The sequence below is a fragment of the Rousettus aegyptiacus genome, unplaced genomic scaffold, assembly GCF_014176215.1.
Source record: "Rousettus aegyptiacus isolate mRouAeg1 unplaced genomic scaffold, mRouAeg1.p scaffold_m13_p_14, whole genome shotgun sequence".
Lineage (NCBI taxonomy): Eukaryota > Metazoa > Chordata > Mammalia > Chiroptera > Pteropodidae > Rousettus > Rousettus aegyptiacus.
The window spans coordinates 46,636,382-46,664,033 of record NW_023416289.1 but is presented as its reverse complement, the minus strand read 5'-3'; the positions used below and the strand labels follow the sequence as shown (position 1 = coordinate 46,664,033).

Genomic DNA, 27,652 nt, shown 5'->3' with positions numbered 1-27,652 from the left:
ACTGAGGCACAGACAGGACATATGGTTTGCCCAAAGCCTCACAGAGAGCAGGTGGCCAAGCCAGCCTGTGAATTCTCCACTCTGCCGTACGAAGGTCTTCTATGAGTTCTGATACATTTCAAATTGGGTGTAGAGATAGTTAAAGGCCCAATCCTTAACGCAGATATATTTCGAAGCAGAATCTTTGCACGCTTGGAGAATTTTACCTATCGTAGGGACGGCCTCGTCCCTTCTGCTTGAAACGTGTCATGGATCTGTGATTTTTTAAGTTGGAGTCAACACCAAGTTCATTTCCAGCGCTGGGAAACTTGAAGAGATGCAACACTGAAGAAATACACAATATTATAACATCGGCATAATATGCAGAGACAACCGAGGGTGTTTAAACGCTGGGAGGTCTGCCCAGAAACGGAAGGACTTCCCGAAGAGATCGAAAGCATCGATTTCACAAATGTAGTTTAAGATGTCTGAAGATAATTAACTCAGTTTTAACTTACGCCAACCATTATTATAAAGAACCCGTCACTGTGACAGTTAAGACATACCTACAACGACAAGATTTGTAACCCGAACCTGAAAGACTCCGAAAGCACTACGTTGCTGGGTCTGTCACTTTCATGCATGAAATGTTCATCGCAATGGTCAAAATGAACCTCAAAATTTTATTCTTTAAGTTTTTTTTTTCCTGGTATACATCGAAACCAGCCTCAAGGACCCTTAAAACCTCTGTTGATCAGGTGCTGGGTGACAGAAGTGAGTGAGACAGCTCAGGGTTTGCCTTCAAGGAAGGTGACTTCCACATGGGCAGCATCCCAGGTGTCTTTGCCTGTTTTGCTCACGGGTAGATCTGAGTCTAGTGCACAGTAGGTGCTCAGCAAACAGCTGTGAAGTGAGTGTTTGCCTCTCATGTCCTAGCAAGGACAGAGACTTGGAGTCACATTTAGAAATGGCTGCAGGTGGAAAAAGGAGCCGGGATGGAGAAGACGTCAGGAGAGGCAACCCCAGATGTCCCAGGACCAAGGAGGGAGAAGCCACCTTTGAGTTCCCCACCCAGTGTTCCATTTTCCAAAGGGCAGGGAGCTACCCGCCCCCTATCCGAGCCTCTGGCCTCTTTCTTCATCCCCAGGTGGCCCTGCCCAGTTCTCTCTCCCCCGCCTGCCTGACACCTGCCAGCCCTGACAACTGCAGCGGCCCCCAGGCTGGATTAGGGACCCCTCTCTGCTCTGTGGCTCCTGGCCTAGGGTTGAGGGGTCCCTTGGCAAAGTGGCCTGTGTCTTCTCGGCCCAAACTGCAGGGGTTGGGAAGACAGAGGAACAGAAAGATGCAGAGATACAGATGCCGAGAGAGGGAGAGAGAGAGAGAGAGAGAGAGAGAGAGCCTGAAACAGATACCCAGTGGGAGGCTTATATTGAAAGGGACTTGGAAAGATTCAGACAAAAGCGAAAAACAGAGGCGGCAGGGTAGAAGAGTCTGAAAAACCAGAGAGGAAGATGGGAAGATGCTAAGGAGGGAGATGAAAGAGGAGGGGAGAGTGAGGACATGGCAGGAAAGGCAAGCCCTCCGCAGAGAAGCGCCCCCAGAGCAGAGACCCCTCCCCCCTCCCCTCCCCGGGCCAGGGAGGCAGGGAGTAGCCTCTGGCCTTCGGCACTGGGTGGGGGGTGCTGTGGGGGCGGGTGTGGGGGGAGGCAGGAGGAGCGATAGCTGAGGCCTGGCAGGTACCTCACTAGCTGGGAATGCGCCCCAGGGAGCAGTGGGTGGTTATAACCCAGGCCGGGTGCCCGGAGCCGGAGCCGAAGAGGAAGAGGCGGTGGCAGCAGCCTGAGAAGTCTGTGGCTGAGCTGGGAGCAGGCTCCCCACCCCCTACGTGGGGGATGAGAGCAGGTGAGGCCAGGGGAAGGGGACAGGGCGGGAGAGCTGCCTCCACGTCTGGCTCTGGTCTCCCATGCTGCGGTGTGTCCCTCTCTCGTCCTCCCTCCTCACCTTGCTCAGGCTGGAGGGCCCTGGACGTCCAGCCCCCTGAACCTGACAGTCCCTGGGTACAACTGGATATTAGTGGTGGGGACATCTTCCTGGTTCTGTCTGCAGTGGGAATCCGGGGAGGGGGGGAAGTCGGGTAGGCATTACCAGAATCACTGTGGCGTCTCCACCCTCCGCCCTTCCTCCCCACCAGGTGCAGTGGCCATGGCTACAGCAGGAACCCCTTGGATGTGGACACTGGGGGCCCTGATCACAGCCCTGATTCTAGGGGTGACAGGTAACTAGAGCCCTGTGAAGGCATGGCAGCGAGCTGTGCGTGGCGCTGTGAGTGGCTGTGTGGCACTGGAGTGACTGTCCCAGTGCGTGGCGCAGTGGGTGGCTGTGTGGAGTGCTTGTCCCAGGGGGGTGGCATGAATGTGCGCCTGTACCTGTGCTGGCGACTATGTGATGGTGGCAGGTGTGAGGTTCTGCGCGGCTGCATTTGTGGGTGACAGCATGTTGCTGCTCCAACGCGATGTTGGCTCAAACGTGTAACAATGTAGCTCGTACATGTAACAATGTAGCTAGAACGTGTAACAATGTAGCGACGGGTCGAGCAAGCGGAAGGTGGGTGGTCCACGCAACCTGCACTGTGCCACGCTGCTTCTCCTGAGCTTAGTCTCGTCGCCATGCCAACGTGCCTCTGTGCGGAAGCGCAGGTGCGGGTCTCTGCATGCATGCGCACAGGTGGGCGGACACACCCCCCAGGTGCTGTGCGGCTGGGCGAGATCAGGCGAGGCCGCCCCGCTGCGCGTGCCTGGGAAGTGTGTGCGCCGCGGGACAGGGCCGAGCATGTGGAGCCAACGCGCATGCATCTGCAGATGCTTGTCTGTGCCAGTCGTGTGCGTGTTTGCTGGTGCGTGTGCCGAATGCTTCGGGTTATCAGCGAGGGCGTGAATGATTGAACACGTGACGGGTGCCGGCGTCTGCAGGATTCAGGAGGCGCGCGTGGGCCGGCTCTGCTCTCCCCCTTCCCGGTTCTGCTTCCGCAACTCTTGCCCCGCCCATGAGTCAAGACTCCATCCCTTTTTTCTTAAGCACCCCTAAGGCCAGACTACATCTACAAGAAGACCTCGGGTCGGGCCCCCTCCCCCCCCCACTCCCCTCTGGTCCAGTATCAGTGATCTCCCCCTCTAGCCCTGAGCTCAACTCCTGGAGGCCAGTCCCCGCCTCCTCTCCCAAATTCAGGGCTCCTTATAGGAAGAGCCACCCACGTAACCCCCGGCCTTGCCCCCCCCCCCGTCAAGGTCAATGCCAAACTCTTCCTACGTCCAGGCTGACTCAGGGGGTTTGGGGGCTCCGGCCCTGCTCCTATTCTCTGAGGCCTAGCCACGCTTCTCAAATCTAGGTCCCGCCCCTCAGGCCTGGTCTGGCCTCAAGCCCCAGCTCTGCCTCAGAGGGGCCCCAGCCCTCTGGTGCCGGCTCGCTGAGCTCTGATCGCTGCCTGAAGTCCAGTCAGAGCCCAGGGCCGCCGCCAGAGCAGGGACTCTGTTGTGGGTTCTGAGCCACGTGCCCCTAAGCCAGCTCTCCAAGCTCCGCCTTCAGGGTCTTTGCCCCGCCCCTAGATTCCTGGCCCCGCCCTGTCGACCTCAGCACCCTTGGGAAACCCCACGTCCCCTTGTGTCCAGGCGAGTCTAGGCACCGCCCCAAAGCCCCTTCCCGCCCCTTTTCTGCACCTAGAGCCTGCACTTGCAAACGACGTTGCTTCCTGCAACAGCCCCGCGGCCCCCAGCAGCTCCTCGGCGAGCACCCAGGCCCTCGGGACGGGGGCTGCAGAGGACACCCGGGAGAACGACGGCAGTGGCAGCCGCATCATCAACGGGTCTGACTGCCCGCCGCACGCGCAGCCGTGGCAGGCCGCGCTGATGCTTCAGCACAACCAGCTCTACTGTGGCGCAGTGCTGGTAGCCCCGCGGTGGCTGCTCACAGCTGCGCACTGCCGCAAGCGGTGAGCGGGGCCCAGGGGCGGGGCAGGGCAGGGGCGCTCGGCCGGGCGGGGCGGGGCCAGGGGTCAGGGGTGCTCCATCCGGACAGGGCCGGGGGCTGGGGGTGCTCCATTCGGGATGGGCTAGGGGACACGGAGGCGACAGTCTGACCAAAAGGGTGAGGATGAAGGGGCAGGATGAAGCAGACTGGAGAGGACAGAGGGCAGGCGATGGGCTTAACTTGTGGGGACAGGCGGGCGAGGGGATGGGGCTGGGGAAGGCTGGGTCCGGGTTGAGGAAGGCAGGTAGTGCTGACTGTGTGCGGAGAGGGTTCAGGTCGGGGTTGGGGAGCCACGGTTTGGGGTGCGGATCAGCACGGGGCTGGAGATGAAGACAGTGTGGGGATGGCGTCTGGGTTGAGACACCTCCTAGGCTGCGGTTGGCATCCGACACAGAGACAGAGACCAGGGCTGGTGGTAACCTGCACCATCTCCCTCAGAATCGTCAGAGTCCGCCTCGGCCACCACTCCCAGTCTCCCGTCTACAAATCCGGGCAGCAGCTGTTTCAGGGCATCAAAACTATCCCGCACCCCGGCTACTCGCACCCCCGCCACGCCAACGACCTCATGCTCATCAAACTGAACAGAAGGATCCGCGAGACGCAGGACGTGAAGCCCATCAACATCTCCTCTCAGTGTCCACCCGCGGGGACCAGCTGCCTGGTGTCAGGCTGGGGAACCACCAGCAGTCCCCAGGGTGAGCGTCCAGGTCCCTCTCGATGCCCGCCCACGTCCCCCTTCTCCCCGGCTCTCTCTCTCCCTCTCCCTCTGAGTACCCCGCCCCTCCCTGTCTTTCTCTGCCTCTCACCGTGCACCTCTGTTTGACAGAGAACTTCCCCAGGGAGCTCCAGTGCCTGAATATCACTGTGCTGAGCACCGACAAGTGCAAGGAGGCCTACCCCGGACAGATTGATGCCACTATGTTCTGTGCCGGTGACCAAGCGGGCAGAGATTCCTGCCAGGTAAGAACCGAGGCGGCGCCAACCGCCTGGGGACACACGCTCAGCGCCGAGAACCTGGCGCGGATCCACTCAGCTCGGACCCATGTTCCATACAACACAAATAGCGCATGAGGCGTCCATGTAATTTTAAACTTTCCAGTGGCGACATTGTAACAAGGTAAAAAAAAAAAAAAAGGGAGCAATGAAGTCAACAACTTTCATCATATATTTTATTTAACCCAATATATCTCGAGTGTCATCACCTGAAGATGTAATTAACATAAAACAATTACGAATGAGATGTTTTAGGTTCTTCTTTTTTCTTTTTCTTCAATAGTACGGTTTTGAAAGCCAGTGATTATTTTACATGGACGATGTATCTTAATTCGGGCTCTCCGTGTTGCAGGTGCTCAGTAGACCCACGTGGCCAGCGGCTACACTCTGAGCACAAATCTGGAGCCAGTGGCCAAGTCGGCTTCGCATGGTTGAGCAGGTTGTACATAAAGAAATCAAATCGAAGGGGATTCCCTTCGCATAATAGGCATCACGGTTTTGTCCGTTCAGGCCAGTCTCTAGCAGGTGGCAGTTACGTGTCACGTCCTTGCAAAATCTACAGCGTGAAATTTTTTGACAAATGTTAGTACAATGACTGGAGGAAGGAAAAGAGATATCCATACTAGGTGTTTAAAAAGAGAGCAAGAGAGAGTATTTAATATAAAGGACCGATTGCAACGTCGTTGGGAGGGCTGGGGAAGCAAAGAGGTAAAAAGGAACTGCGTAAATAGGGTCATTTCGGAGAGTCGTGAGGGTTTTGCATAAAATAAAACGTGGTTTTTGGATAGCAAGCGATGGGAGGCGATACTGCGTGTGGCGTTTGGGAAAGCAGTCACAGTGTTTAGGCGGAGACCCAACCGCGAAGGATGAAGGGCAGGAAAAGCAAAGGGAGGAGTGCGGCTGATTGAAAAAGCAGAAAGAAGCCGGCAGAAAGAACACAGAGCTGCTCTGCATTCTCACGGAAGCCACGTGGACGGAGGATGACAGAAACTGACGTTAAACCCCAAGGGCGCTAGGGGGATGCGGATGAAGGAGCCTTCTGCTGGCAGAGGGTGTGGGTCGGTGATTCCGGCATTTAGTGAGCTGTGGGCTCAGACAGCAAACACTCCAGCCCCTTCCTGATGGCTGTGAAAAGCTCCCCCCTACCCACCTCCAAATTTCACAAACCTGACCATTGCAACAGCTTCCTGGGTCACCCAATTTCTACTCCGTCCCCACTTAACAGTGGAGTCACATACATCTGGATGGGGGGGGTTATCAGAAGAAAAACATCTAATTTGAATGCCACCATTCTAAACCGTTTAGCCTTTCTACAGCCAAGCTTAGTCCCCTGTATTTTTGCCGTCGTTGTTTTTATTATTTTTTATTTTTTTATTTTTTGCAGACTCCAAGTTGCTTCTTCACACTAGCATGGGGTTGGGGTGTGGCCACTAAAAGCAAGAAATAATAACAATATGAATATTAATAGTATAATAATGATAGCAGCTAATTGTAGGACAACATTTTAAGTAGCTCGCATACATGAGCTGATTAACTCATTTAAGTGTTGTTATTATTAGCTCCATTTTTACAGACAAGGAGCCAAGGCTCAAAGCAGTTAACTAACTGCCTCTCGAAAAAAAAAAAAAAAAAAAAAAACAACCTCTCTAGGGATATTAAACCAAAAAAAAAATCATGAGAAAAATTAAGCTGCAAGAAAGTTGAAATTTAGAGGTCTGGGCGGCCAATCTCTTTTGCTTTGAAATGGTGATTGCGAATGGGGAAAGAAGCCTGGTCTTAGGTTTTCTTACAGTTGCTATCGGGACTCTGTGTCCTCATTCATATTGTGCATAAACATAAATAAGAAATAACACGGAAGAGTGGTGAGTATTACCATGGAGGGAGCTATGCAGAGTTAAGGGTCGAGCATCTGAATTAGGTCCAGGTTAGTAGTTCTAACCACAAAAGAGGCTCCAAACCTCAGGTGAGATTTGAAGAGTCTATTTGAGCCAAGGCTGAGGACCAGACAGGCAAGCAAAACCTCAACAGATTGAGAAAACCTCCCGAGGAATGGCACTGTGGCCGTTTATTTCATGCCCATAAAGGAGAAGAAGTAAGAGGGTTGTGTGACATCCACTGGGGGTAGGTGAAAGAGGCAGGAGATGCAGCTGAGTGCAGAAATCCCTGGGGCTGGGTCCAGAATCAAATGGAGAGGTCCACGTTCCCTTCCCACGGTGCGTTACAGCTCACTCACTTAAATAGTTTACCTGCTATGCAGGTAAAAGGTGAGGACAAGGACTGTTGGGATCACCTCCTCCTGGCATCAGGGGCTTTATCTCCAGAGAACTGGAGGAGAGAGCATCCTGACATTGTAGGTGTGTTGTCCTAGGCACACGAAAGCCGTGGGCAGGGCCCCCTCCAGGTAAAGCTTCATGTGCCGTACAGAACTTAGGACATGACTTCCTGCAGCGGACTGCTCGGTTAGGAATAATTTTATGATCGGAACAGCCGCGTGCTTACTTTCAGCTGCTGAGCTTGTCAGGCTGGCCAGGTAGCCCCCTTCACATCACGGTTCTTACCCGGGGGTCATTCTGCACCCCCAGAGGGAGGAATGGCAATGCCTAGAGATATTTTTGATGGTCAGACGGTGCGGGGCTGGGGGGCGGGTATGTGGAGAGAAAGGAGGGCGGGTAGAGGCCAAAGCTGCTGCTGAACATCTTCCAATGCACGGGACAGCTCCTCATAGCAAAGGGTCACCCAGCCCTAACCTCGCGGGTGCCCAGATTGAGGAACTGTCTCCCAGGGGCTGAGAACTGCCTCTCGGCAAAAGTGAGACCTAAGTACAAGAAGGATGGATGTCGAAGATGGGTGGAAAACGAGGAAGGGGAAGGAAGGAGTGTCCAGCAGGATTATGGTGTTCAAAGGTTGAAGGAAAGAGTGAGAGAGAAATAGAGAGAGAGAAGCAATGAGAAACACAGAAAGGAGGCTGGGGTTGGGTAGCAAGGGTCAGATGGAGTCTCAGACTTGGACACAGAGTCAAATGTTAACTCTCTCTCTCTCTTTCTCTCTCTCCTCTCTAATTCGTCCACCACCGCATTTCTCTCTGGCTGCCCTGGTCCTTCTTCATCTGTGTGTCTCCCTCCTCCTCTTCCCCGCACCTCCGCCCCTTTTTGCGCCTCCTTTTCTCCCTCCCAGGGTGATTCCGGGGGACCCGTGGTCTGCAACAACACCCTGCAGGGCCTCGTGTCCTGGGGAGACTTCCCCTGTGCCAAGCCCAACAGACCCGGCGTCTACACCAACCTCTGCAGGTTCACCAAGTGGATTCATGACACCATCCAGTCCAACTCATGAGTCACCCCGGGGCCTAGCATTGCGGGTCCCCTGCCCCCCTGCAAGTCCCCAGCCCTGCAGGGACCTGACACTCCGTGCACATCTCCATGTCGAGGACATTCACCTCCAGCCCCCTGAGTCTCCAGGAATCGGGGCCTTCCTTCTTCGACAGTAGACGGACCCCAGATCTCCATTTGGATCCTGGGGACATTTCCCAGACTGGCCAGAAATAAAGCACCCAAGGAGAAATGGCCTCTGTGTTTGGTCTCCTCCTTGCCCCGGAAGCCGGGAACAAGTCCCTTCCCTGCTCGGCAGGTCCACGTTTGCTCTGTGAGATTGTTTCGGAGGCGAGAAACAGGTCCACTCAAGCTGCTTTCCATTTCGTTTTCATTTCGCATTTCTCCATCTTCACAAATCTTGGCCGAGAGCCTGGCTATCCTGTGCCAGGAATGGTGTCAGGGGCTGGGAATACTGCAAGGGGCAAAACAAAGAAAAAACAATCCCGCCTTGTGGAGCTGTCGGGGAAGGCAGGCGATAAAGAGATAGACAGATGTGTGACACGCTGCATGACGTATTTGAGCGGTGTGAGTCGAATGGAACGAGAGGAACAGTTGAGGGAGGAGCCCGTTTGTCCGGGATGGTGGTGGAGGCCATGGAGGGCACTGCACCAGCCCCCCAAAAGACGTCCTCCTCGTCCTGATCCCAGAATCTGTGAATATGTGGCCTTATATGGCGGAAGGAACTTTGCAGGTGTAGTTAAGGGTCTGAAGATAAAGAGATTACCCTGGATTATCTGGGTGGGGGCATTATAATCCCATGGGTGCTCATAAATGGGAGGTGGGGGCTCAGAATGAGAGAAATTCTGGACCACGCTAAGCCTCTGGTTTTGAAGATGAGGAAAGGGGCCATATGCCTATCAATAGCACAGAAATGGAGTCTCCCCTGGAGCTTCCAGAAGGAACCAGCCCTGCCCGCCAATGGCTTGATTATAGCCTCCTGAGATCCGTTCTGGAGGTCTGGTCTCCAGAACAGTAAGAGAATAAATCTGTATGGTTGTAAGCCTCTAAATTGAGACCCTTTGAGACAGCAGCCATAAGACACTAATCCAATAGGCTAATACACTTCTGAAGAGGTGACATTTGAGCTGAGACTCACAGGAAGGAAAGTGGGACCTGGTGTTGCAGACGGAGAGAAGGCTCTGAGGTGGGGACAGCTTATCACAGGGAAAAAAAAATAGATGACATCTGAAAATCAAACGGAAACAGAGACCAGCTTGGAAAAAGCCCCGAGTGGACAAAACCAGTTTAGTTATGCTGCATATAAATAAACAGAAACGTATTTGTCTAGATAGATTTATAGGACTATCACAAATTGAATATTATATTTCTGTGGTTCGTCCAGATTTTTGTCCGTAGCTGTTAACGTCTCCTTCTCATTGCTACTCAGTATACTAGTGTGTAAAAGCACTCCAATTGATTTACCCATTCTCCTGTGAATGGGCATTTGGAGTTTCCAGTTCCTTTGGCTGTTTTAAAGGGAGTGTGCTCATGTAACATTTACTAAAGTTCTGATGACAAGTGTGGGAGGAGCTGCGAGCGTGAGTCCCTGCCGATTTCACCCCCATGCTGCTTCTTGCTGATGCCACAGCCCAGATGCATCATGGGTCAGGTTTAGGCCCATGGTCGAGCAGGTCTGGAGGGAGGCATGCGGGCCAGTGGGCTGATATACTGGGCAAAAGTGAGGTGCAGTCATCATTCTCTCCACTGCATTACCCCCTCATCCCAACTTTTGCTCAGGGTGGCACATGACCCAGATAAAGATATTCGCCCTACATCTGGTCCTAGGCAGTAACACGTAAGCTGATACCTAATGGCTGCATTTCCCTGGGAAGTTTTCCATCTGTGGATAATAGGGAGGGCATATGTTCGAACTGCCCCTTCCTTCTCATCAGCCGTGTGGGCGCTTGGAGGTGGACCAGCCACTTTGCAACCTGAGGTCAAGAGCCACAGATTAGAGGTGGGAGCACGAGAAGCAAGAAGCGTCTGCTCCAGGTGTGGCCTCCCAACATCTGGGCTTGAGACAGAGGGAACAATACTTCCAGTGTCTGGGTGACCATCGTTGGCTTTCAGTATGCTGACACAGAAATGATAACATGGAAGATGAAGCTTCTAGAAACTAAAAGCTGAGCTGAGACACGGTGCGGATTGTCCTGGGTGGGTTTGACTTCCTCTTCCTGTGTGTGTCTTTCCTGGTATGAAGGCCAGCTCCAGAACCAGGAAGGGACACACAGATGTCTGTAGATAATTTCCTGCAAGGGTGGAGAGGACCGTGCGTTTCCTGCACGGTGATGTAAGTGGTGAGAAGAGTAGGCTTGTGGTGGTGCAAGAATTAAGCTTCTTGCCCTGCGAGATATTAAGACATACTGAAAAAACAAAATTAACGTATTTTTAAAAAGCATGGAGCCAATGCAAGAACAGATAATGGATCAGTGACACAGAAGAAAGCTCGGAAAGAGACCTGTGAGGGCTCAACGTAACATTATATATATATATATATATATATATATATATATATATATATATATATATATATTACGTTATATATATATACACACATATTACTATAAAATAGCAACCTAAATTAATGAGGGAAATACAATATGCTTAGTAAATAGTGTGGGGAAAGTGGCCCACTGCTTGGAGAAAAATAAATCTAGATTCCTATCTAACGGCACAGGTGAAGGTAGACCCAAGATGTATTGAAGGCCAATGTGTGAAAGATAAACTATAAAGTTAATGGAAGAAAATCAAGGGAAATATCTTTGAATCTCTGAGACAGGGGATGACTTCTTAAGACTTCAAAAGGCATAGATTGTAGGACAAAACATTGATTAGTTTGGTTATGGCACAATTAAAAGTTTGGGTGTAAAGGAAGGTAAAATGGACCACAAATAGGCATTTGTTGGCATGAGAGACGTTATTTGTAATATCCAAAATGCACAAGGGACTAAAGCCCATAAGATACAAGAAGCACCTGTGAATCGACAAGAAAAAACACAGACACCCTTATGGGAAAATGGGTAGACAATATGAACAGGCAATTTGCAGGAGCAGAAAGCAAAAGCTAACGATCTCATGAAGGGATATTCAAACTCATTAGCTATCGGAGAACTGGAAATTGAAACAAGGAGGCATCACTTTGCACCAATCAAGCTGAAGAGACTTGGAGGCTTGGAGAGTGTCCAGTGTGGTCAGGAACGTACAGACATTAGGATGTTTAGTTGCTACTCAGGCGAGTGTAGTACCTCCAGTTCAGAAGATCCGACACTAATTCATCCAATTAAATATACACACGCCCTCTGACTTGGCCACTTCTCTCCTGGCTGGCTATACATCCCAAAGAAATTCTTACACACCCACGAGGGAGCACGTACGAAGATGAGCCTTGCAGTGTGCTTTATGGTGACTGGTACCTGGCAGCATCTAGTCTCCATCCCTGGGGGGGGGATCATTGAGAAAATGTGTGGGTGTCACCATGGAGATGCACACACCTAGCAACGCGGACGCATCTGAAAAGCACAGTGCTGTCGAAAAGTGACATAAAACAGCAGATGCCTAACCCAACACCGGTTATGTTAATTAAAATCTTTAAAATCGCAGGCCTGTAAGGACCACTCTACACATTTTGGGAGATGAGAGAGGATGAGAAGAAGGAAAGAGGGCCGAGAAGGGAGGGGGAAGGGAGGGAGGGAGGGGGCAAAGGGTAAAGGAAAGAAGACTTCTATACAAACTCGTGGGGATAATGATGAATGTGATATTTAACCTTCACACTTGAGGTCAGAAAGAAGTGAAAAATAAGCTTGTAAAATTGTCAAGCCACACCTTGCAAGGACCGTGTCCTTGAAGGGTTAGGGAAGCTGTATGTATGCTGTGTGTTGCTGCTCCCCGTGGCCACCCTCCAATACATTTTTGAATCTCCAACTTATTAACCCAACACTTCATCTAATCCGACTGTGGTTGATTCTTGTTTGTTTTCATATCCTCCCCCACGCCCTCGGCATGCACAGAGTTGGCTCCTGAGCCACTGAGCCACGACTAGGTGTCACTGGGTGTGGCTCAGAAGGCTGCCGTGTCCTCCACCCCATGTCCTTGCTCCTCAGGTGGGTGATCCTGGCCAGAAACCCAGGTCAGGGAGTGGTGGCCTCGATTTCTTGGTGGGGGCATTTTCCCTGTGAATTCCACTCTCCAGATAAGCATCTAATTGTGCGCTACAGAGAGGCCGGCTGTGGGTTACCTTTTATTAGTAATAAGAATAACAATGACGACAACAGCTACCGTTTACTGAGTGCCAGCCTCTTCACTGCGTTCATCTCTCCGGATTCTCACGGCAGCCTCAGCAAGGAGGCTCTCAATCAGTAGGGCAGGCTGAGAGACAGCGAGGGCGCTTAAATTTGGCTCAGTTCCTGTGGCCCGCACATGGCGGAGCCAGGAGTAGGAGGCCTGAGCCGGGGGCTGAAACCACGGCGCGCTGGAGCCAACGCAAGCGAGCAGGAGGGAGGGCGCTGGGCCAGGCCAAGGGGGAGGTGAAGACGCGGGGCCCAGGGGGAGGGAGGGCGCGGGGGTGGGGGGAGACCGAGAGCCCTAAAGGAAGAGAGACTGGGAAAGATTTAGAGAGACTCAGAGAGACGGCGACAGGGTGGATGGGGGAAGGAGCACCGAGATTTCCTGCGGCAAGGATTTGAAGGGGGCATTTCAGGGTGGGAGGGGGGTAGTTCCCTTGCTGACCCTTGATTTCACTCTCCCTCCACTTCCAGAGCCCCCGATCCCTTCCCCCAGACCGTGGCCTGCATCCCCATGGACAGTGTCTGTCCCATGCAGCTGACTGGCTGGATTCCAGTCTGCCCCTGCCTGCTGTCCTGTGATCACGGGGCTGCCTCAGAGGGCGGCGGTGAGCCCCAAAGGCAAGAAGGGCGCAGGGCCTGGCACCGGGGAAGGGGGTGCCGTACAGCTCGGTGTTTCTGAGATTATTAGCGTTGGAAGACAGCTGTGGATACCCATCAGCATCCTCTGGGCATTTGTGGGCAGCGCCCGCCCTTGGCGCGTCCTCAGGCCGAGTGACTCCGGAGCCGCGCGTTAACCAGATGCGCGCGTTGCGCCCCCAGGACGAACGAATCTCAACGCCAGGTGTTGGGATCCTCGGTCTGCTCCACGGCGCCACCTTGAGGCCCGTGGCAGAACTGACCTGACCTGTTCCCAGGCTCACTTTAGCCAAGTTACTCGACCTCTCCGCGCGTGGATGGGGCGAACTCCTTACCTGTGACTCCGAGATGACGGTCCCACCTCGCGCCCAGCGCCTGCCCTCGAGCCGGTGCTGAAGGAGGTGTCGCTGCTTCCCAGGTGGAGCCTGGACAAAACTTAGGGGGCTCAGTACTGAGTCCATACTATTATGGGTTAAACGGTGTCCCCCCAAAAGCTACGTTGAGGTCCTGCTCCCCAGGCCCTCCAAATGTGACCTGATTTAGAAACGGGGTCCTTGCAGACGGAGTTAGTTACGATGAGGTCACCCTGGAGTTGGGTGGCCCTGAACCCAATAGGACCGGCATCTTTACGAGACCAGAGAAGACACCCTGAAGACTGACACACGGGGGTGAAGGCCATAGGAAGATGGGTGGAGGAGATTGGGGTGACGCGGGTGCAAACCGAGGGACACTGAGGTTTTTGGCAGCCCCCTAAGCGCAGAGAGGCGAGGAGAGCATCTCAGGGGAAGCATGGCCCGGCCAGCATCTTCGTTTTGGACTTCTGGCCTCCAGATCAGTAAGAGAATACTTCGGTTGTTTGAAGCCACCCAGGTTGTACTTCTAAGAAGCTAGAACCTACGAGAAGGCTCACCGTCTGTGCGGGTTAGGTGCGCGCATTGCGCTACCTCGAGACTCCTCTCCACTAGAGGGAGAAATTAAACCTACATCGACCTTGCAGCAGAAGGTACGCAAGAGTCACCCAGCACATGAGAAGATGCTCAACGCTGTTAGCCATGAGAGAAACGCAACTTAAAACACCATCAGACACGCCTACGCACCCATCAGATTGGCTAAAGGGATTTGTTGGGGTTTTGTTTATTCTTTCTTTTTAATTTTTATGAGTTTATTTGAGCCAAGCCAATGATATATTCTGGGGAGTGAGGTCTCGAATGGTCCCTCAAAAAGCTTTCCATCCCCCAAGCTGCAAAAGGGTCACAGAGACGCGGGACAACCAGAGGCAGCACGTCGATGGCGGGAGCGCAGTGTGGTAGAACCGCTTTGGGAAAAGGCTGGCAGTTTCTTAAGATACAGACCAGGATGTGTTCTGTGCCCGGCAACCACCCCCCACACACACCCCCCAGAGCAGTGACAGCACACACCCTTCCAGAAAACTCTGCACAAAACTTCACAGCAGCTTTGCTTGTAGGGTGAAGAAAGAATAAACAAACTGGTTTTTTAAATAATGCGGTATCCCTCAGCAATTAAAAAGGACAAACTGTCACTATGTGAGGGGACCTCAAGGCAGGAGTGGCCTCACACAGGGTACTAACTAATGACTCTGTTTGTGTAATATTCCAGAACAAGCAAAAGTAGTCCGCAGTGGAAAGAAGCCTGGGGTGGGGGAGGGGCTGGCAGGGGGCTGACACCAGGGGACCATCTGTTCCAGGGTGTGGGTTCCGTGGGTGTGCAGTTGCCAGAGCATACTGAAAACCACAGCTTAAGCTTCATGCATTTCATCATATGTGGATTTCGCCTTTTAAAATGGAACGTGAGATCGGAATGACAGTGAATGACATAGATGTCTGAGAGTTTAGGATGAAGTGTGCCGACATTTGTGGCTTTGTAGGAAATTCCTCAGGAATGAGACAGATGGGTGGAAGGTCAGCAGACACGGATAAAGCAAGAACAGTCAAGTACTAACAGCGGAGCCTAGAGTGCAGGCCTGTGGGTCTTGGCCTCCCATTGCTCTTAACTTGGCTGCTTGAAAATGTTCATAATGCAAGTGTTGGCAGGGGGAAGGGGATCAGATGCGTGTCTGGTTGAGTTGCAGTGGCTGAGTCCTCCTCTGTCTTGATTGCCACCAAATAGCTGCCCTCTTGTTCGACAAATACTTATTGAGCACCTACTGTGAGCCAGGCGCCATGCCACGTTCTCAAACTCTGGCATTGAACAAAGCAGAGAAAGTCTGTTTCCACGTAGCTGTTTTTTTCCAGAGAGGAGAAAGACAACCCACACGTGTAAGTCAGGGGGAGGGGGAGAACTGTTTGCTGGAAGGAGGCACCTTTTGCTTTGCAGAGCTCAGCAGGGTAGTTCAGCTGGGAAGGGCTCGCACAGGGATTTGGTGGTGAGGATGGGAAGAGGTGGGTCACTGCACTCAATGGTGAGGAGAACGGCCAGCTCCTTGGACCCCTTGCCACCCTCGTCAAAATGCCCTCCTGAACTCTCACTGAGAGATTTAAACCTGGCAGCAGCAGGCTACCAATGAAGAAAGGATGGGGGGAGAGGCAGAGGGACAGGGTGGTTGGTGGCCATGAGCCAGGACTGAGTCCCCGGCCACGTCCACCTTCTTTGCCCCAAGCCCAGGCAGGGAAAAAGGGCCTTAGGCAGTGACTCTTGGACACGTGTCTTTTGCCCGGAGTGTTTCTGTGACTCAGGCTGGGGGTTCTTATTCTTGGAAATGCTTTCATGAGATTTGATTCCACTAGTAAATTTAGAAGGTAGGGAGGCTTGTGGTCAGCTCCGTGTTAGCTGGAGGTGGGTCCCTGTCCAGGCTGGGCTTTGGCCCCTGACCATGGTGCTGAAGGTGGATTTTTCCTCACACACACCCTCACGCACCGGCACACGGCACTTACGACACGCACACACGGACACACATGGATGCGCACACGTTCTCAAGCTCCTGCAGGTCTCACACTCATACTCATGCTCACATTCACACACAGAGTCGTAGAGCCAGGTGTGCACTCCCAATGGGGTAAGGAGCAGGGGCGTCGTTAGGGGACTTGCGGGAGGGGGCTGGGGACCGAGACCCTGCATGTCACCTAAGGCAAGAAGGAAGGGAGGAGGGACATCACCAGGTGGCCGAGAGATGACATTTGGATCCCGTGGCCATCTTCAATTGTGCCATCTTTGACTGATGGTCAAAGAGAGCCAGAAAGGGTAAGATACAGACATAAGGACTCAGAGTGAAGCCTCCAGAAGTGATTGTGGGGAAAATCAGGGGCCAACAAAGGAAACCAGAGGGACCAGAACCACCACCCTTCCTTCAAGATAGGACAGCCCTCACGGGCAGCTCAGACCGAATCTTAACTCCTGTGAACCCCAGCAAGTGGGGAGGCAGGGGAAGAGAAAATTTTCATGGGAGCGATTTTGAGCCTGTGTCTGGAACCCATCAGGTGAGAACGGGATGAAGGCCTGGCTCCATTTTCAATACCCATCTTTATTCCTCATTAAAAACAAACCAATGTTGACATCTGTGTGTTTATGTTAGTGCGTAGAAAGAGGCAACATAGACGTACAGCTAGGCAGACAGCCTTCAAAAGGCGGAGCTCTGGGTCCCAATCTTAACTTGACAATGTATTCTATGTCCAGGAAATGGCAAGAATAATAGTACAGCCTCATGGGGTTTGTTTCAAGGACAATGAAACATAATATCCAACAAAGCTTTATATTCAGACTTGAGTTTGAGGGGAAACAAAAAAAAAAAAAAATTGTCGAGAAAGCACTAGTCTGGGCGGGAGGCAAAGAAGAGTGAAATTGTTCAACTTCACAATTAGACATTTGTGCAGAGTTTTTATGGCTTTTTAAGACAATGCATCTTAAGAAATCAGCCAGGGAAAGCTCCAGGTCTGTGTCACTTACCTGCACTGAGAACAAGGACAAGAGTCACCACTAGTCTTCACACCTAGTCATAGTTTTATAACTTATGCAACTGACTAAATGATGATTCACAAACTTTGTAACCACCTCAAGTGTCAGGGGATCTTATGAACATTTTATTTTTAATCATGATTAAAACAACAATAACAAAAAAAAACATATAACAGAATCTGTCACCTTACTCGTTTCCAAGCGTGCAGGCTAGTGCGTTCACATTGCTGTGCAACAGATCTCCGGAATTTTTTTCATCTTGCAAAACTAAAACTCTGTGTTTATGAAACATTAACTTCCATTCTCCCTTCCCTAGCCCTAGGCAACGACCATTCTGTTTTCTGTCGCTATGAGCCTGACTATGTTAGATACCGCGTGTAAGCAAAACCATACAGCACGTGTCCTTCTGAGACCTCCTCGTTTCACTTTGCATCATGTCCTCGAGTTTCATCCGCGTTGTAGCATGCTTCACAATCTCCTCCCTTTTTAAAACTGAATGATTTTTCACGGTACCGACAGAGCGCACTTTTTTTATCTATCGCCCACTGAGGGACACTTGGGTTGTTTTGGCCTTTCGCCTGTTGTGAATAGTGCTACTATGAACATGGGTGTGCAAATATCTCTTTGAGATCCAGCTTCAGTTTTTTGAATATATATCTGTAAGTGGCATCAGGGAGTCTTTAATTATATGAAAAGAAAAGAAATTATCTTGTTAGTATCGAGTGTGGGTTTTTTCTCTCTCTGTTAGTGACCCTAAAGTCAGTCTGCTCCACCCTCAATTTTCTCATCTGTAAATAGAATTATTAACAGAACCTATAACCTTCAGGCTTTTGTAAATGATAACGAGTATAAACGCAAGTGTTTTTAATGCCTACCGAAGGAATAAACAGCTGATACATGTGACAACTTGGGTGGGTTTCCAGGGGATTATTCTGAATGAGGGAAAAACCAACAACCCTAATCTCAAAGGGTTACCTGCTTATGAACTCATTTTTTTTTTTTTTTTACATTCTCAAACTAACAGAAATATAATGACGCAGAATAAACCAGTGATTGTCAGGGTTTAAGGTTGTGGGAAGGGTGTGATTATTATGGAATACACAAGATAATTTCTTTGTGGTGATTAAATAGTTCTGTATTCTAACTGTGGTGATAGGAGAAAAAGAGATAAGTGGTGAAATTACAATAAGATCATTCACTCGACTTACTTGCATGTAACGACGTCAGTTTTCTAGTTTTGACAATGAAATGTGGTTGTGAAACATGAATCACTGCGGAAAACTGGGTGAGGGCCGTGTGAGAACTCTCTGACTGTTTTGCAACTTCTTGTGAGTCTTGAACTATTTCAAAATAAAACATCAAAATAAAAAAAAAATGTGTCTGGCACATCTGAAGTGCTCAATATATATCACTGTCCTTGATCTCCCAATGACATTTTTCACTCGATCTTATTTGCTCTGTTTTCAATGTTTTTTTTTTTCCTGGCCAGCTCTAATCACCACAAAATGAACAACTGGTTCCCTTGGGCGGTGGGGGAGAAGGGGAGAGGGCAAGATGCCTCCCACTGAGTCCTCCCAGACTCAGACTTCCCAGCAGAAAGCTTTCAATCATCAACATAATTATGAATCACCCGCAATTTTCTCACCAGCCATTGTTTTATAATGTATGTAATTATCTAAACAGTGTTTCACAAACCTGGGAGCCAACCAGGCGTTACAGGTCTCTGGTGTTTATAAAAGAACTTAAAAAGAATTAACCAAGTATTCTGAACACTGACTGGGAGACGCATTGCTTTGCAAGGAGCCCAACCCCATGGCTAAAGGGGACAGAAAAACAGAAATGCATCTTTGCATTTGCTCCTTACTTGCAATAAAACCCTTGAAGACAACCCAAGAAATGTATTCTAGTTGTTGTGTTTTAAAGAATGTTCGAGGGTAAGACAGAAGGGGTCCGACATCATCCTTTTTACACCTGTTTAAAAACATAATATATTTTTGCACCATGTGGAAATAATACCCATTCGAAACATTAAGTAGAAATGTCGCCATGCAAACAGACACTCGTGCAACTCCCACTGGGTTCCAACTTGTTTATTTCTTACCGTGTGGCCTTGGAAATGACTCTTTTTAGCTTCCCTGTACCTTGTTTTTTTCACCTGTGCCATGAGGATGATAATAGCTCCAATTTCATAGGTTTTCGAGGAAATTAAGTGTGTTGACATTTGTGAAGAACGTAGAATAGGGCCTAGAACAAAATAAGAACTCTACCTGTGATCTCCAGGTAAGTCTCTATGTAAGCCCTCTCTGTGACAATGACGGTGACGTGTGACCATTGCTGTTGTTCTTTGGGACTCACTTTATCTCTGATCTCTTTATGCCCAAGTCTTTCTGTGTCTCCATTTTTTTTCCCTCCACTCTTCTGCCTCCTGGGGCTAAGCAGATAATGTAAATGAGGGAAGCCAAGTGGGTATGGATGGGCCAGAGAAACCCACAGAAGGCCCCCATGGCGGTGGCCACTTGGAGCCTCCCGATGATGGATTATGGCCATGCGGAAATGCATATACAATGCTGATCGGTGTCCAAGGTCATGGCCTTTTCAAGAGAAGCTCGAAATCTCTTCTTTCGATGCCGGTGGCCAATTAAAAGGTAAATGCTCAGAACAGAGAGCCCAGGCAAGTAAACCCATGCCTGTAAGGGTACCAGGAATACAGAACAGGGAAAGGAGAGTCTCTTCAGAAACGGTGTTGGGAAAACCGGACATTAGCACACAAAAGAATGAAATTGGGCCTTTACCTCACACCGTACACAGAAATCAACTCAAAAGAGACCAAAGACTTAAACAGATACCTTAAATTGTAAAAGTCCTGGAAGAAAACAGAGGGGAACCTTGGTGACACTGAGCTTGGCGATGACTTCTTGGGGTTGACACTAAAAGCACAGGTAACAGAAGTACAAACAATGCACATAAAAGCAGGACAACGCCAAACTGAGAGGCTTCTGCACAGCGAAGGAAAAAAGTCAGCAGTGGAAAATACCCTATGGAGTTCGAGAAAATATTTGCAGACCATCTAACTGACCAGGGTTTACTATCCAAACTATATAAAGGACTTCTTCAACTCAATAGAAAATAATAATAATAATAATGATAATAAATTATTAAAAATTATCATTTTTAAATGAGCAAAATACCTAAATAGACATTTCTCCAAAGAAGAAATAGAAATGGTGACCAGGTCTATGAAAAGATAATCAATCAGTAATCAATAAGGAAATGGAAATCAAAACCACAATGAGATGTCACCTTACACCTGTTAGGATGGCAATTGTCAGAAAAAAAAAAGATAAAAACTTCTGGTGAGAATACAGAGAAATTGGAACCCTTGTTTACTGATTCTGAGAATAGCAAATGATGTGGCTACTACAGAAAACAGTATTGAGGTTTCCCAAAAAGTTAAAAACAGAAGTACCATATGATCTCATAACCCCACTTACTTCTGGGTATTTAGCCCAAAGAACTGACATCGGGGTCTTCAAGAAATATTTCTTTGTACACTCACGTTTATGGCAGTGTTATTCACAACAGCCAAGATGTGGAAACGACCCAAGTGTCCACTGATGGGAAAACGGATCAAGAATATTTATGCAATGAAATATCATTTGGCCTTAAAAAAGAGGGGAAACTCTGCCATATGCGACAACAAACATGAACCCGGGGGGACATTATGCTAAGAGAAATAAGCCAGCCCCAGAAGGACGCTGCTGGATGGTTCTGCGCCTGCAAAGCATCTGAAATAGTGATTGTCAGGGGTTGGGCGAGAGGCAGATGGAGCGTCTCTTTTTAACAGGTGTAAATGCAGTTACAGGAGAGGCCCGACTTCAGCCTCCCCCGCTGCGCAGCACGGGGGGGCCTGCAGTTGGCACCCCTGCCTTGCACAGCGGAGGGCTTGTTGAGAGGACAGAGCTCACATCAGGTGTTCCCACCAAGATCGTTTTGTTTTGTTTGGCAAACGCCCAGACTACGCGAAGCAGGCCGGATGCGTCTGCAGTCGGCACTTGGCTCAGGAGCTGCCTCCGGGAATGAGACCCAAGGGAATTGCGAGGAATTTTTCTCCACACCCAGAGGGGGCAGAAAACATGTCCCTTTCATGGACTGTGACATGTTGGCCAGAGCGGAACCATCGTAAAATAGAGCCAGAGCCAGAGCCAGAGGAAGGCCCTTACGTGTCTTCTCACTCCTCGAACTTTGGAATATTCTAATGGGGCAATAATAAGCCTTGGGCCCGGCCAAGCCAACGTTGTCTTACAAACAAACAACGCTTTGTAAATCTTCCAGGAAATCAGGAGCCACAGGGGCCGATGGTTATGGACGCTGTTTAGAATCAGTAACCAGCCACGTAGAGCCACCGGCTGGCACCTCTGGAAGTGACCTTCTTCCTTCTTCTGTTCATGTAATTATTTCTCTCTCTTTTTCCGTCATAAAAACCTCTTGCCTTCACCCTGCAATTGGGACACGGTCTGGGTTTCTGCCTGAATCTGAGCCCCTGGATGGCAATTCTGTGGTCTCAAATAAATGCTTGCTGCCTCTTATTTTGGCTTTTTGATTTTAGTTTAACGAAAAGGAGGGACACTTAGGGACTGGGGTCGGGTCAATTGGGGGAAATTAAAACTCTTTTCTTTTTTTGTCTCTATTTGTGAAATAACTTCCAGGGTGCTTAGTAATCTCTCCTTATCAGTGTCATTTTGTCTCTGCCTCTGTCCGTGCCCATGTCTCCACCCGTCTCTATCCTGCGTCTCCATCTCCCTATCTCCCTCTGTGTCCCAGTCTCTCCATCTCTGTCTCATCGTAGGTCTCTATCTCTCTTGCCTCTATCAACCATGTTAACTCTTCTTCCTGCCAGTCTTCCCATCTCTGTCCTCTCTGTCTCTCTGTCGCTGTCTCTCTGTGTATCTTTGTCTCTGTCTCTCTCTGTGTATCTCTGTCTCTCTGTGTATCTCTGTCTCTCTTTGTCTCTGCATCTCTCCATCCTTCACCCCATTCTGGGTTCTGGGTTCTGACCCATGGAGTCTTAGTCCAGGGATCAACCTCCAAGCCATTCTCACCTGCCACAGTGGAAGCATCTCCACAGTGTGACCACCCCACGACTCTGTCCTGGACCCATCCTCGAATAACTGGGCCATTTCTGACTGACCTTAGGCAGGACAGCACATAGGAGAAGTCACAGAGCAGGAACCAAGGAACGTCATGTCCATTTCCTTCTTCCTCCTGCCCCCTAGCCCTGGCCACAACCCTCCTCCTCCCATCATGTGGATCTTAGTCACATCTGGGTGGCTGTGAGATCTAAGCCCACACTGCGCTCCTGCACTCCCCTGGCCTCCATGGTCAGAGCTGCTGGTCCCAGGAATGGGGCAGGGGCAGGGGTCCATGTGTCACCAGGAGACGGATGCAGGCAGAGAGATGGAGGCAAGCCAGAGAACCAGACAGGCACTAGGACAGAAGTAGACAGACAAAGCAGGGGTGGAGGAGGGGGAGAGAGAGAAAGGCATAGACATTCATGCCTTACCAGCCCATCATCAGTCCACAGGACCCTCGTCAGCGCCATCCACACCTGCTCTTCAGGTGATCTCACCTAATTTGCCATCCCAAGATATGTTAAGCTGGTTATTTTCAAGAAATAAAAAACTCAGGAAAAAAACAACTTTTAACTGCCTGTAAGAATTTAGATAGAGGTTCTGCTCCAAGAAGAGCATTGTCATCATACATTGGGGGCTGGGTAAAAAAGGTGAAGGAATTAAATAGTACAAATTGTCAGTTATAAAAAGAATCCCGGGGATGTAAAAATAGGGAGTATAGTCAATGCTATTGTGATAACTATGTATGGTGTCAAATGAGTCAGGACTTATTGGGGTGAACACTTCATAAGTTATATAAATGTCCAATTACTATGTGGTACACCTGAAACTAATATAATATTACATGTCACATAATGGGTGCAAAAAAAGTTTCCGCAGCATCTGTAGTCACAAACCCATGGACGAGCTACTCGGATACCCGTGTGAGGGCCTTGTGGCAGGAGCTAGGGAGCGGTGACAGTGGCCTTTTCTATCACTGCTCATTCTACCTGGCACTCGGTTCCCCCGGAAGCAGGAATTCTAGTACTTAGAGAGATGGGGGGGCAGGATGAGGTCCCATGTGCCATCGCTCCTCAAAGGTCAGACCTCTGTCTTGATGCCTGAACGCTAGAGGTATTTGATAAATATTTACTGAGTGGAAGGGAAAAAAAAAGAGAATGTGAGATGAGAGAGAGAAAATGAGAGACAGAGACCATGAGATGAGAGGGAATGGAAGAAATAGAGACAGAGACTGATACTGAGAGACAGACAGACAGAGATAGATGATAGATGATAGATAGGTAAATAGATAGATAATAGATAGATAGATAGATAATAGGTAGATAGGTAGGTAGATAGATAGATAGATAGATAGATAGATAGATAGATAGATGATAGATAGATAGATAATAGATAGGTAGATAGGTAGATAGATAGATAGGTAGATAGATAGATAGATAGATAGATAGATAGATAGATAGATAATACATAGAGAGGTGATAGCTACATACATACATATATACAGATACATAGATAGATACATAGATGACGGATAGGTGAGGGACCAGGTTTGGGGCGGGGCTTGATGAGTGAGAGCAGAGGGCAGCGGAGAATCGTGGGGAAGAAGATGGCTCGGTGGGTGGAAACCCGTGGGCTCTGAAGCAGGGGTGCCCCCTGTGTGTGTAGCGTGGGGTGGGGGGGCTCCTTGGAGCTGTTCAGATGTCACTCAGGCCGAAACTCAGGCTCCCCCTTGACCGCTTGCTGCCCGTCACTCCCATTTGCATTCAGCAGATCCTGGGTGCTCGCTTTAGAGATTGCAGAAGCGGTCCCCCCATTCCAGTCAGCTCCCTACGCACTGCCTTGCGGGGCCCCCTTCCTCCTCAGCCGCGCGGCGCAACCCCACATCGACGCCAGAGGGCGCTGCGAGCTCCCGCCAGACCCTGTCCCGCTGCTGTTCGCACCGCCCACAGCTCCCGGTTCCCTCCGACGAGAAGCAAAGACCCCGCCGCCCCCCACACGCACACCGCGCGCAAAGTGGGTCCCTTTCTTCCCCTTGGCATCGCCTCCCGCCTCCTCCCCTGACATACACGGTGGCCTCGCTGGTCCATACCCCCCGGGGGGCGTGTTACTCGCTGTCCCCTCTGCTCGTCCCCGCGATCCACGTGGCTCAGCCTCGCTGCAGCAGCTGTGTGGGTCCTCGGCCCCGCCTTCCCCGTGAGTTCCACCCCCGGCTCTGCTCCCTCTCCTCCTCGCCCCCAAGACACGTCCCCTCGCCTTGTCCCATTCCCCGTTGCTGCCTGGTCACTGCTGTCATCCCGAGGGGCCGAGACAGGTCCAAGTGGGCAGCAGGCCTTCCAAACATGCGTGTCGTGTGGAAGCGGACGATGACACGTTGGGGCGCGAGATGCAATCAGTGCCTGGGTGGGGTTTGGGGGCGGCGAGCTGAGACAGTTGTGGGGGTGGCCGGGGGGATACTACAACTGGACCGCGGCAGGGGCAAATGCCTGGTTAGTTTGCCAGTCCAGCCCAGCATCCAAGACCCCACTCCCAGCCGTGCAGCCACCCCAGAGGGCAGGCTGGCTCACCTCACGGATGTATGTACTGTCACCCACATGCCCCGCACACAGAATGTCATCACCACCATGTGGGGGGAGACCTTGGCACACACATCGCTGGACGGGATTTCAAGGTCCTCACACTGGAGACCCCCTGCGGGCAAACTACGGGCCAAAGAGAAACGTGGCTGCGGTGGACTCAGCCTGGCCCCTTGGCCGCTCCCCCCCAGACCCAGGAGCCTGGGCTTCAGCTGCACGGTCTGTCCCTGCCATACACGCATCTCCGTGGCTCTAGCTCCTGCCAGAGGCACAGCAGGCGCTCCCCATCTGGGGCTCCCGGCCCGGCAGGCTTAGGACTTTCACAGCAGCTGCTATCTCGGCCGGCCTAACCTGGCAGAGCAGTGCGAGCAGAGGACTGTCTCTGCTGTCCTCTCCAGAGAGAAGGAATCATCCCCCAGGAGGCTCAGGCTGAATTTGGGGTGTGGGAAGGTTGCGAGGTGGGAGAATAATTGAGTGGTGTCTTCCCAGTCAAACAGGTTTTGGCGACCCAGCTAGAGCTGGTAAAAGCTGAGGAGAGAGAAGGACAAAGGGAAAGACGAAAGAGGAGGAGAAAGGGGGAGGGGGCAGGGTGGTGTAGCAGTGGGATTGGGGGCAGCTCCCCAGAGAGAGAAGGAGAAACAGCGAGAAAAAAACACGGAGAGAGTAGAATTCCTCTGCACGGGGAAACCACGGATCTACCCCTTCAAGGTCAAAGCCACATCCACACACACGGACGCCCACGCAGGGCAGAACCGTCACGTACAGATGCCCTATTATTGGGATGTGGGCCCCGGTCCCTGGTAATTACAGGGAGCACGGATGTGGTAGATGAGGGATACAAGAAAGAAAAGGTGGGGAGAGAGAGAGAGAGAGAGAGAGAGAGAGAGAGAGAGAGAGAGAGAGAGAGAGAAAGAAAGAAAGCAAGAAGGAGGCGAGGGAAGGAAGACGGAGAAGTAGGAAGGTAAGGACTTCAGTCCGTAATCCTTCCTCCTTCCTCTCCCTCCCCCTCACCCACGCACAATCCCAGCCCTCCCTCCCTCATCGAAAGAAAGAAAGAAGGAAAGAGTGAGTGAGTGGATGTCTTGCAGAGAAGGGTGGAGGGTCAGAGCCCAATGACCTTGGAAGAAAATTCTCCAGGGGTCTGTCTCATGTCTTCAGAGCAAAGAAATGCATACCTTTTTTTCTTTGCCCTGGGCCGTCTGTCAAGGTCCTTAGTCTATCAGATGGTCTTTCAATATGCCATCACCAGCCATCGGAGAAGTTTGGTTTACTGTCCAAGCTAATAAAGATAACACCTCTCCAGAAGAGATAGGTTTATTGTCTAGGGCAATCAATATACGTCCCCTTAGAGTGGTATTGCTTGTGGACCAGGACACTAAAGATAATATCTCCTTCTGGGACAAAGGCTGGGCAAGTGTGCCAGCAGCCCCCCTTACGAGTCTGAAGATTCTTAAGCTCAAGATCTCAGCCGTGGCACAAACCGCTGTGCGTACAGAATTCGGCATGGAGGCTCTGGTCGCCCTCAGGAGACTTGGGGGAACCAATGGGAGCCTGAAGCTCGTGCTGCCCGTTGTGCCGTGAGTCATGAAATCCTGTCTCTGACCTGGGAGACTAGACCGCTCTGCTGGTCCCCACGAGACTGGCAGGCTACCTTATTGGTTCACTAGCTAGTAAAATATTACTCTTCTTGACAAGTTGCTGGGCACTGAGGTGGCAACCAGCCAGAGAGGGGGGGACATGGGCAGGGGACCAGCTAAGCGCAGCAACAGGGTGGAGGTCAGACAGAGTGAGCTGACTTTGGGAGGAAGAGGTATAAGTTATGATGAAGCAAGACCCCTCCCCCCACGGCCCCCGCCCCGGCCGATCCCTACAGACACACACTCATCTCACCTGCTGCTCCAAAACCTGGCTGTCACCATTCTTGCCCCTCCCTGCATGTTTCCACCTTGGTTCCCCCTCTTGGGACAATATGGACAGACAGACCCCAGGTGCCTCACAGCTTGTCCATCACACTTGCCCCCTTGACATTCTCCATCCCCTAGGCCAGTGGTCCCTAGCCTTTCGGGCACCAGGGACCGGTGCTCCTTTGAGAATCTAATGCCTGAGTATCTAAGGCGGAGCTGAGGCGGTGATGCTGGTGCTGGGGAGCGGCTGCAGATACAGATGAAGCTTTGCTCGCTTGGACCAATACCAGTCAATGGCCCTGGGTGCGGGGACCCCTTTCCTTGGCCCCCGCTCAGGCCATGTCCTCTCTCTCATCTCTCCCCTTGGTCTCCTTCCTTCATCAGGGTCTTCCCATACGTCTCCCTTCCAGTGTGCAGGATGCTGTTCCTCCCAGACGTTTTGACAGCAGACACGCCAGGAGGTCGAGCATTCATTCACACTGTAATTCAGCCATTCGCAGAAGATGACAGGTCTGACTCATCAGAAACCTCAGTTCCGGATCTCTGCAAGATGAAGGTGTCTCTCAGACCAGATACGGCATGTGTAGGTCACGGGTGCGTCCCTGAGCTGGGGACTAGGAGCTCTGACCTCGTCCTCTCTCTTTCCTCATCTCATCAGGTATAATGAGGAGCTACCGGTCCATCTCACTGGACTCGCGAGTCTGGACGAGTGAGAAACAAGAGGATGAGCGATGCATGAGGAGAGAGGAGGTCAACGAGAATTGTGGGAAACTCAGAAGGGCAGGATGCTGTCTGGGGCAGGTCTGGGCACTGCGGACCTGGGTTGGAGTCCTCTCCACCCGCTGGGCAGCGACA

The 27,652-nt window shown here is 51.1% G+C and overlaps 1 protein-coding gene across 2 annotated transcripts; it reads left to right on the top strand.

The window, feature by feature from the left end:
• Window positions 1-1,700: 1,700 nt before the first annotated feature.
• Window positions 1,701-8,551, top strand: LOC107500456 (kallikrein-5). Of its 2 annotated transcripts, none has more exons than XM_016125718.2 (6): window positions 1,701-1,881; window positions 2,177-2,254; window positions 3,697-3,964; window positions 4,441-4,697; window positions 4,829-4,962; window positions 8,170-8,551. In XM_016125718.2, exons 1-6 carry the CDS (start codon window positions 1,734-1,736, stop codon window positions 8,323-8,325), a joined length of 1,041 nt encoding a protein of 346 aa, XP_015981204.1. In that variant the 5' UTR covers window positions 1,701-1,733; the 3' UTR covers window positions 8,326-8,551. The 2 variants fall into 2 exon arrangements, with proteins under 2 accessions (XP_015981204.1, XP_015981203.1); XM_016125717.2 differs by having other exon boundaries at window positions 2,171-2,254.
• The last annotated feature ends 19,101 nt before the right edge of the window (window positions 8,552-27,652 follow it).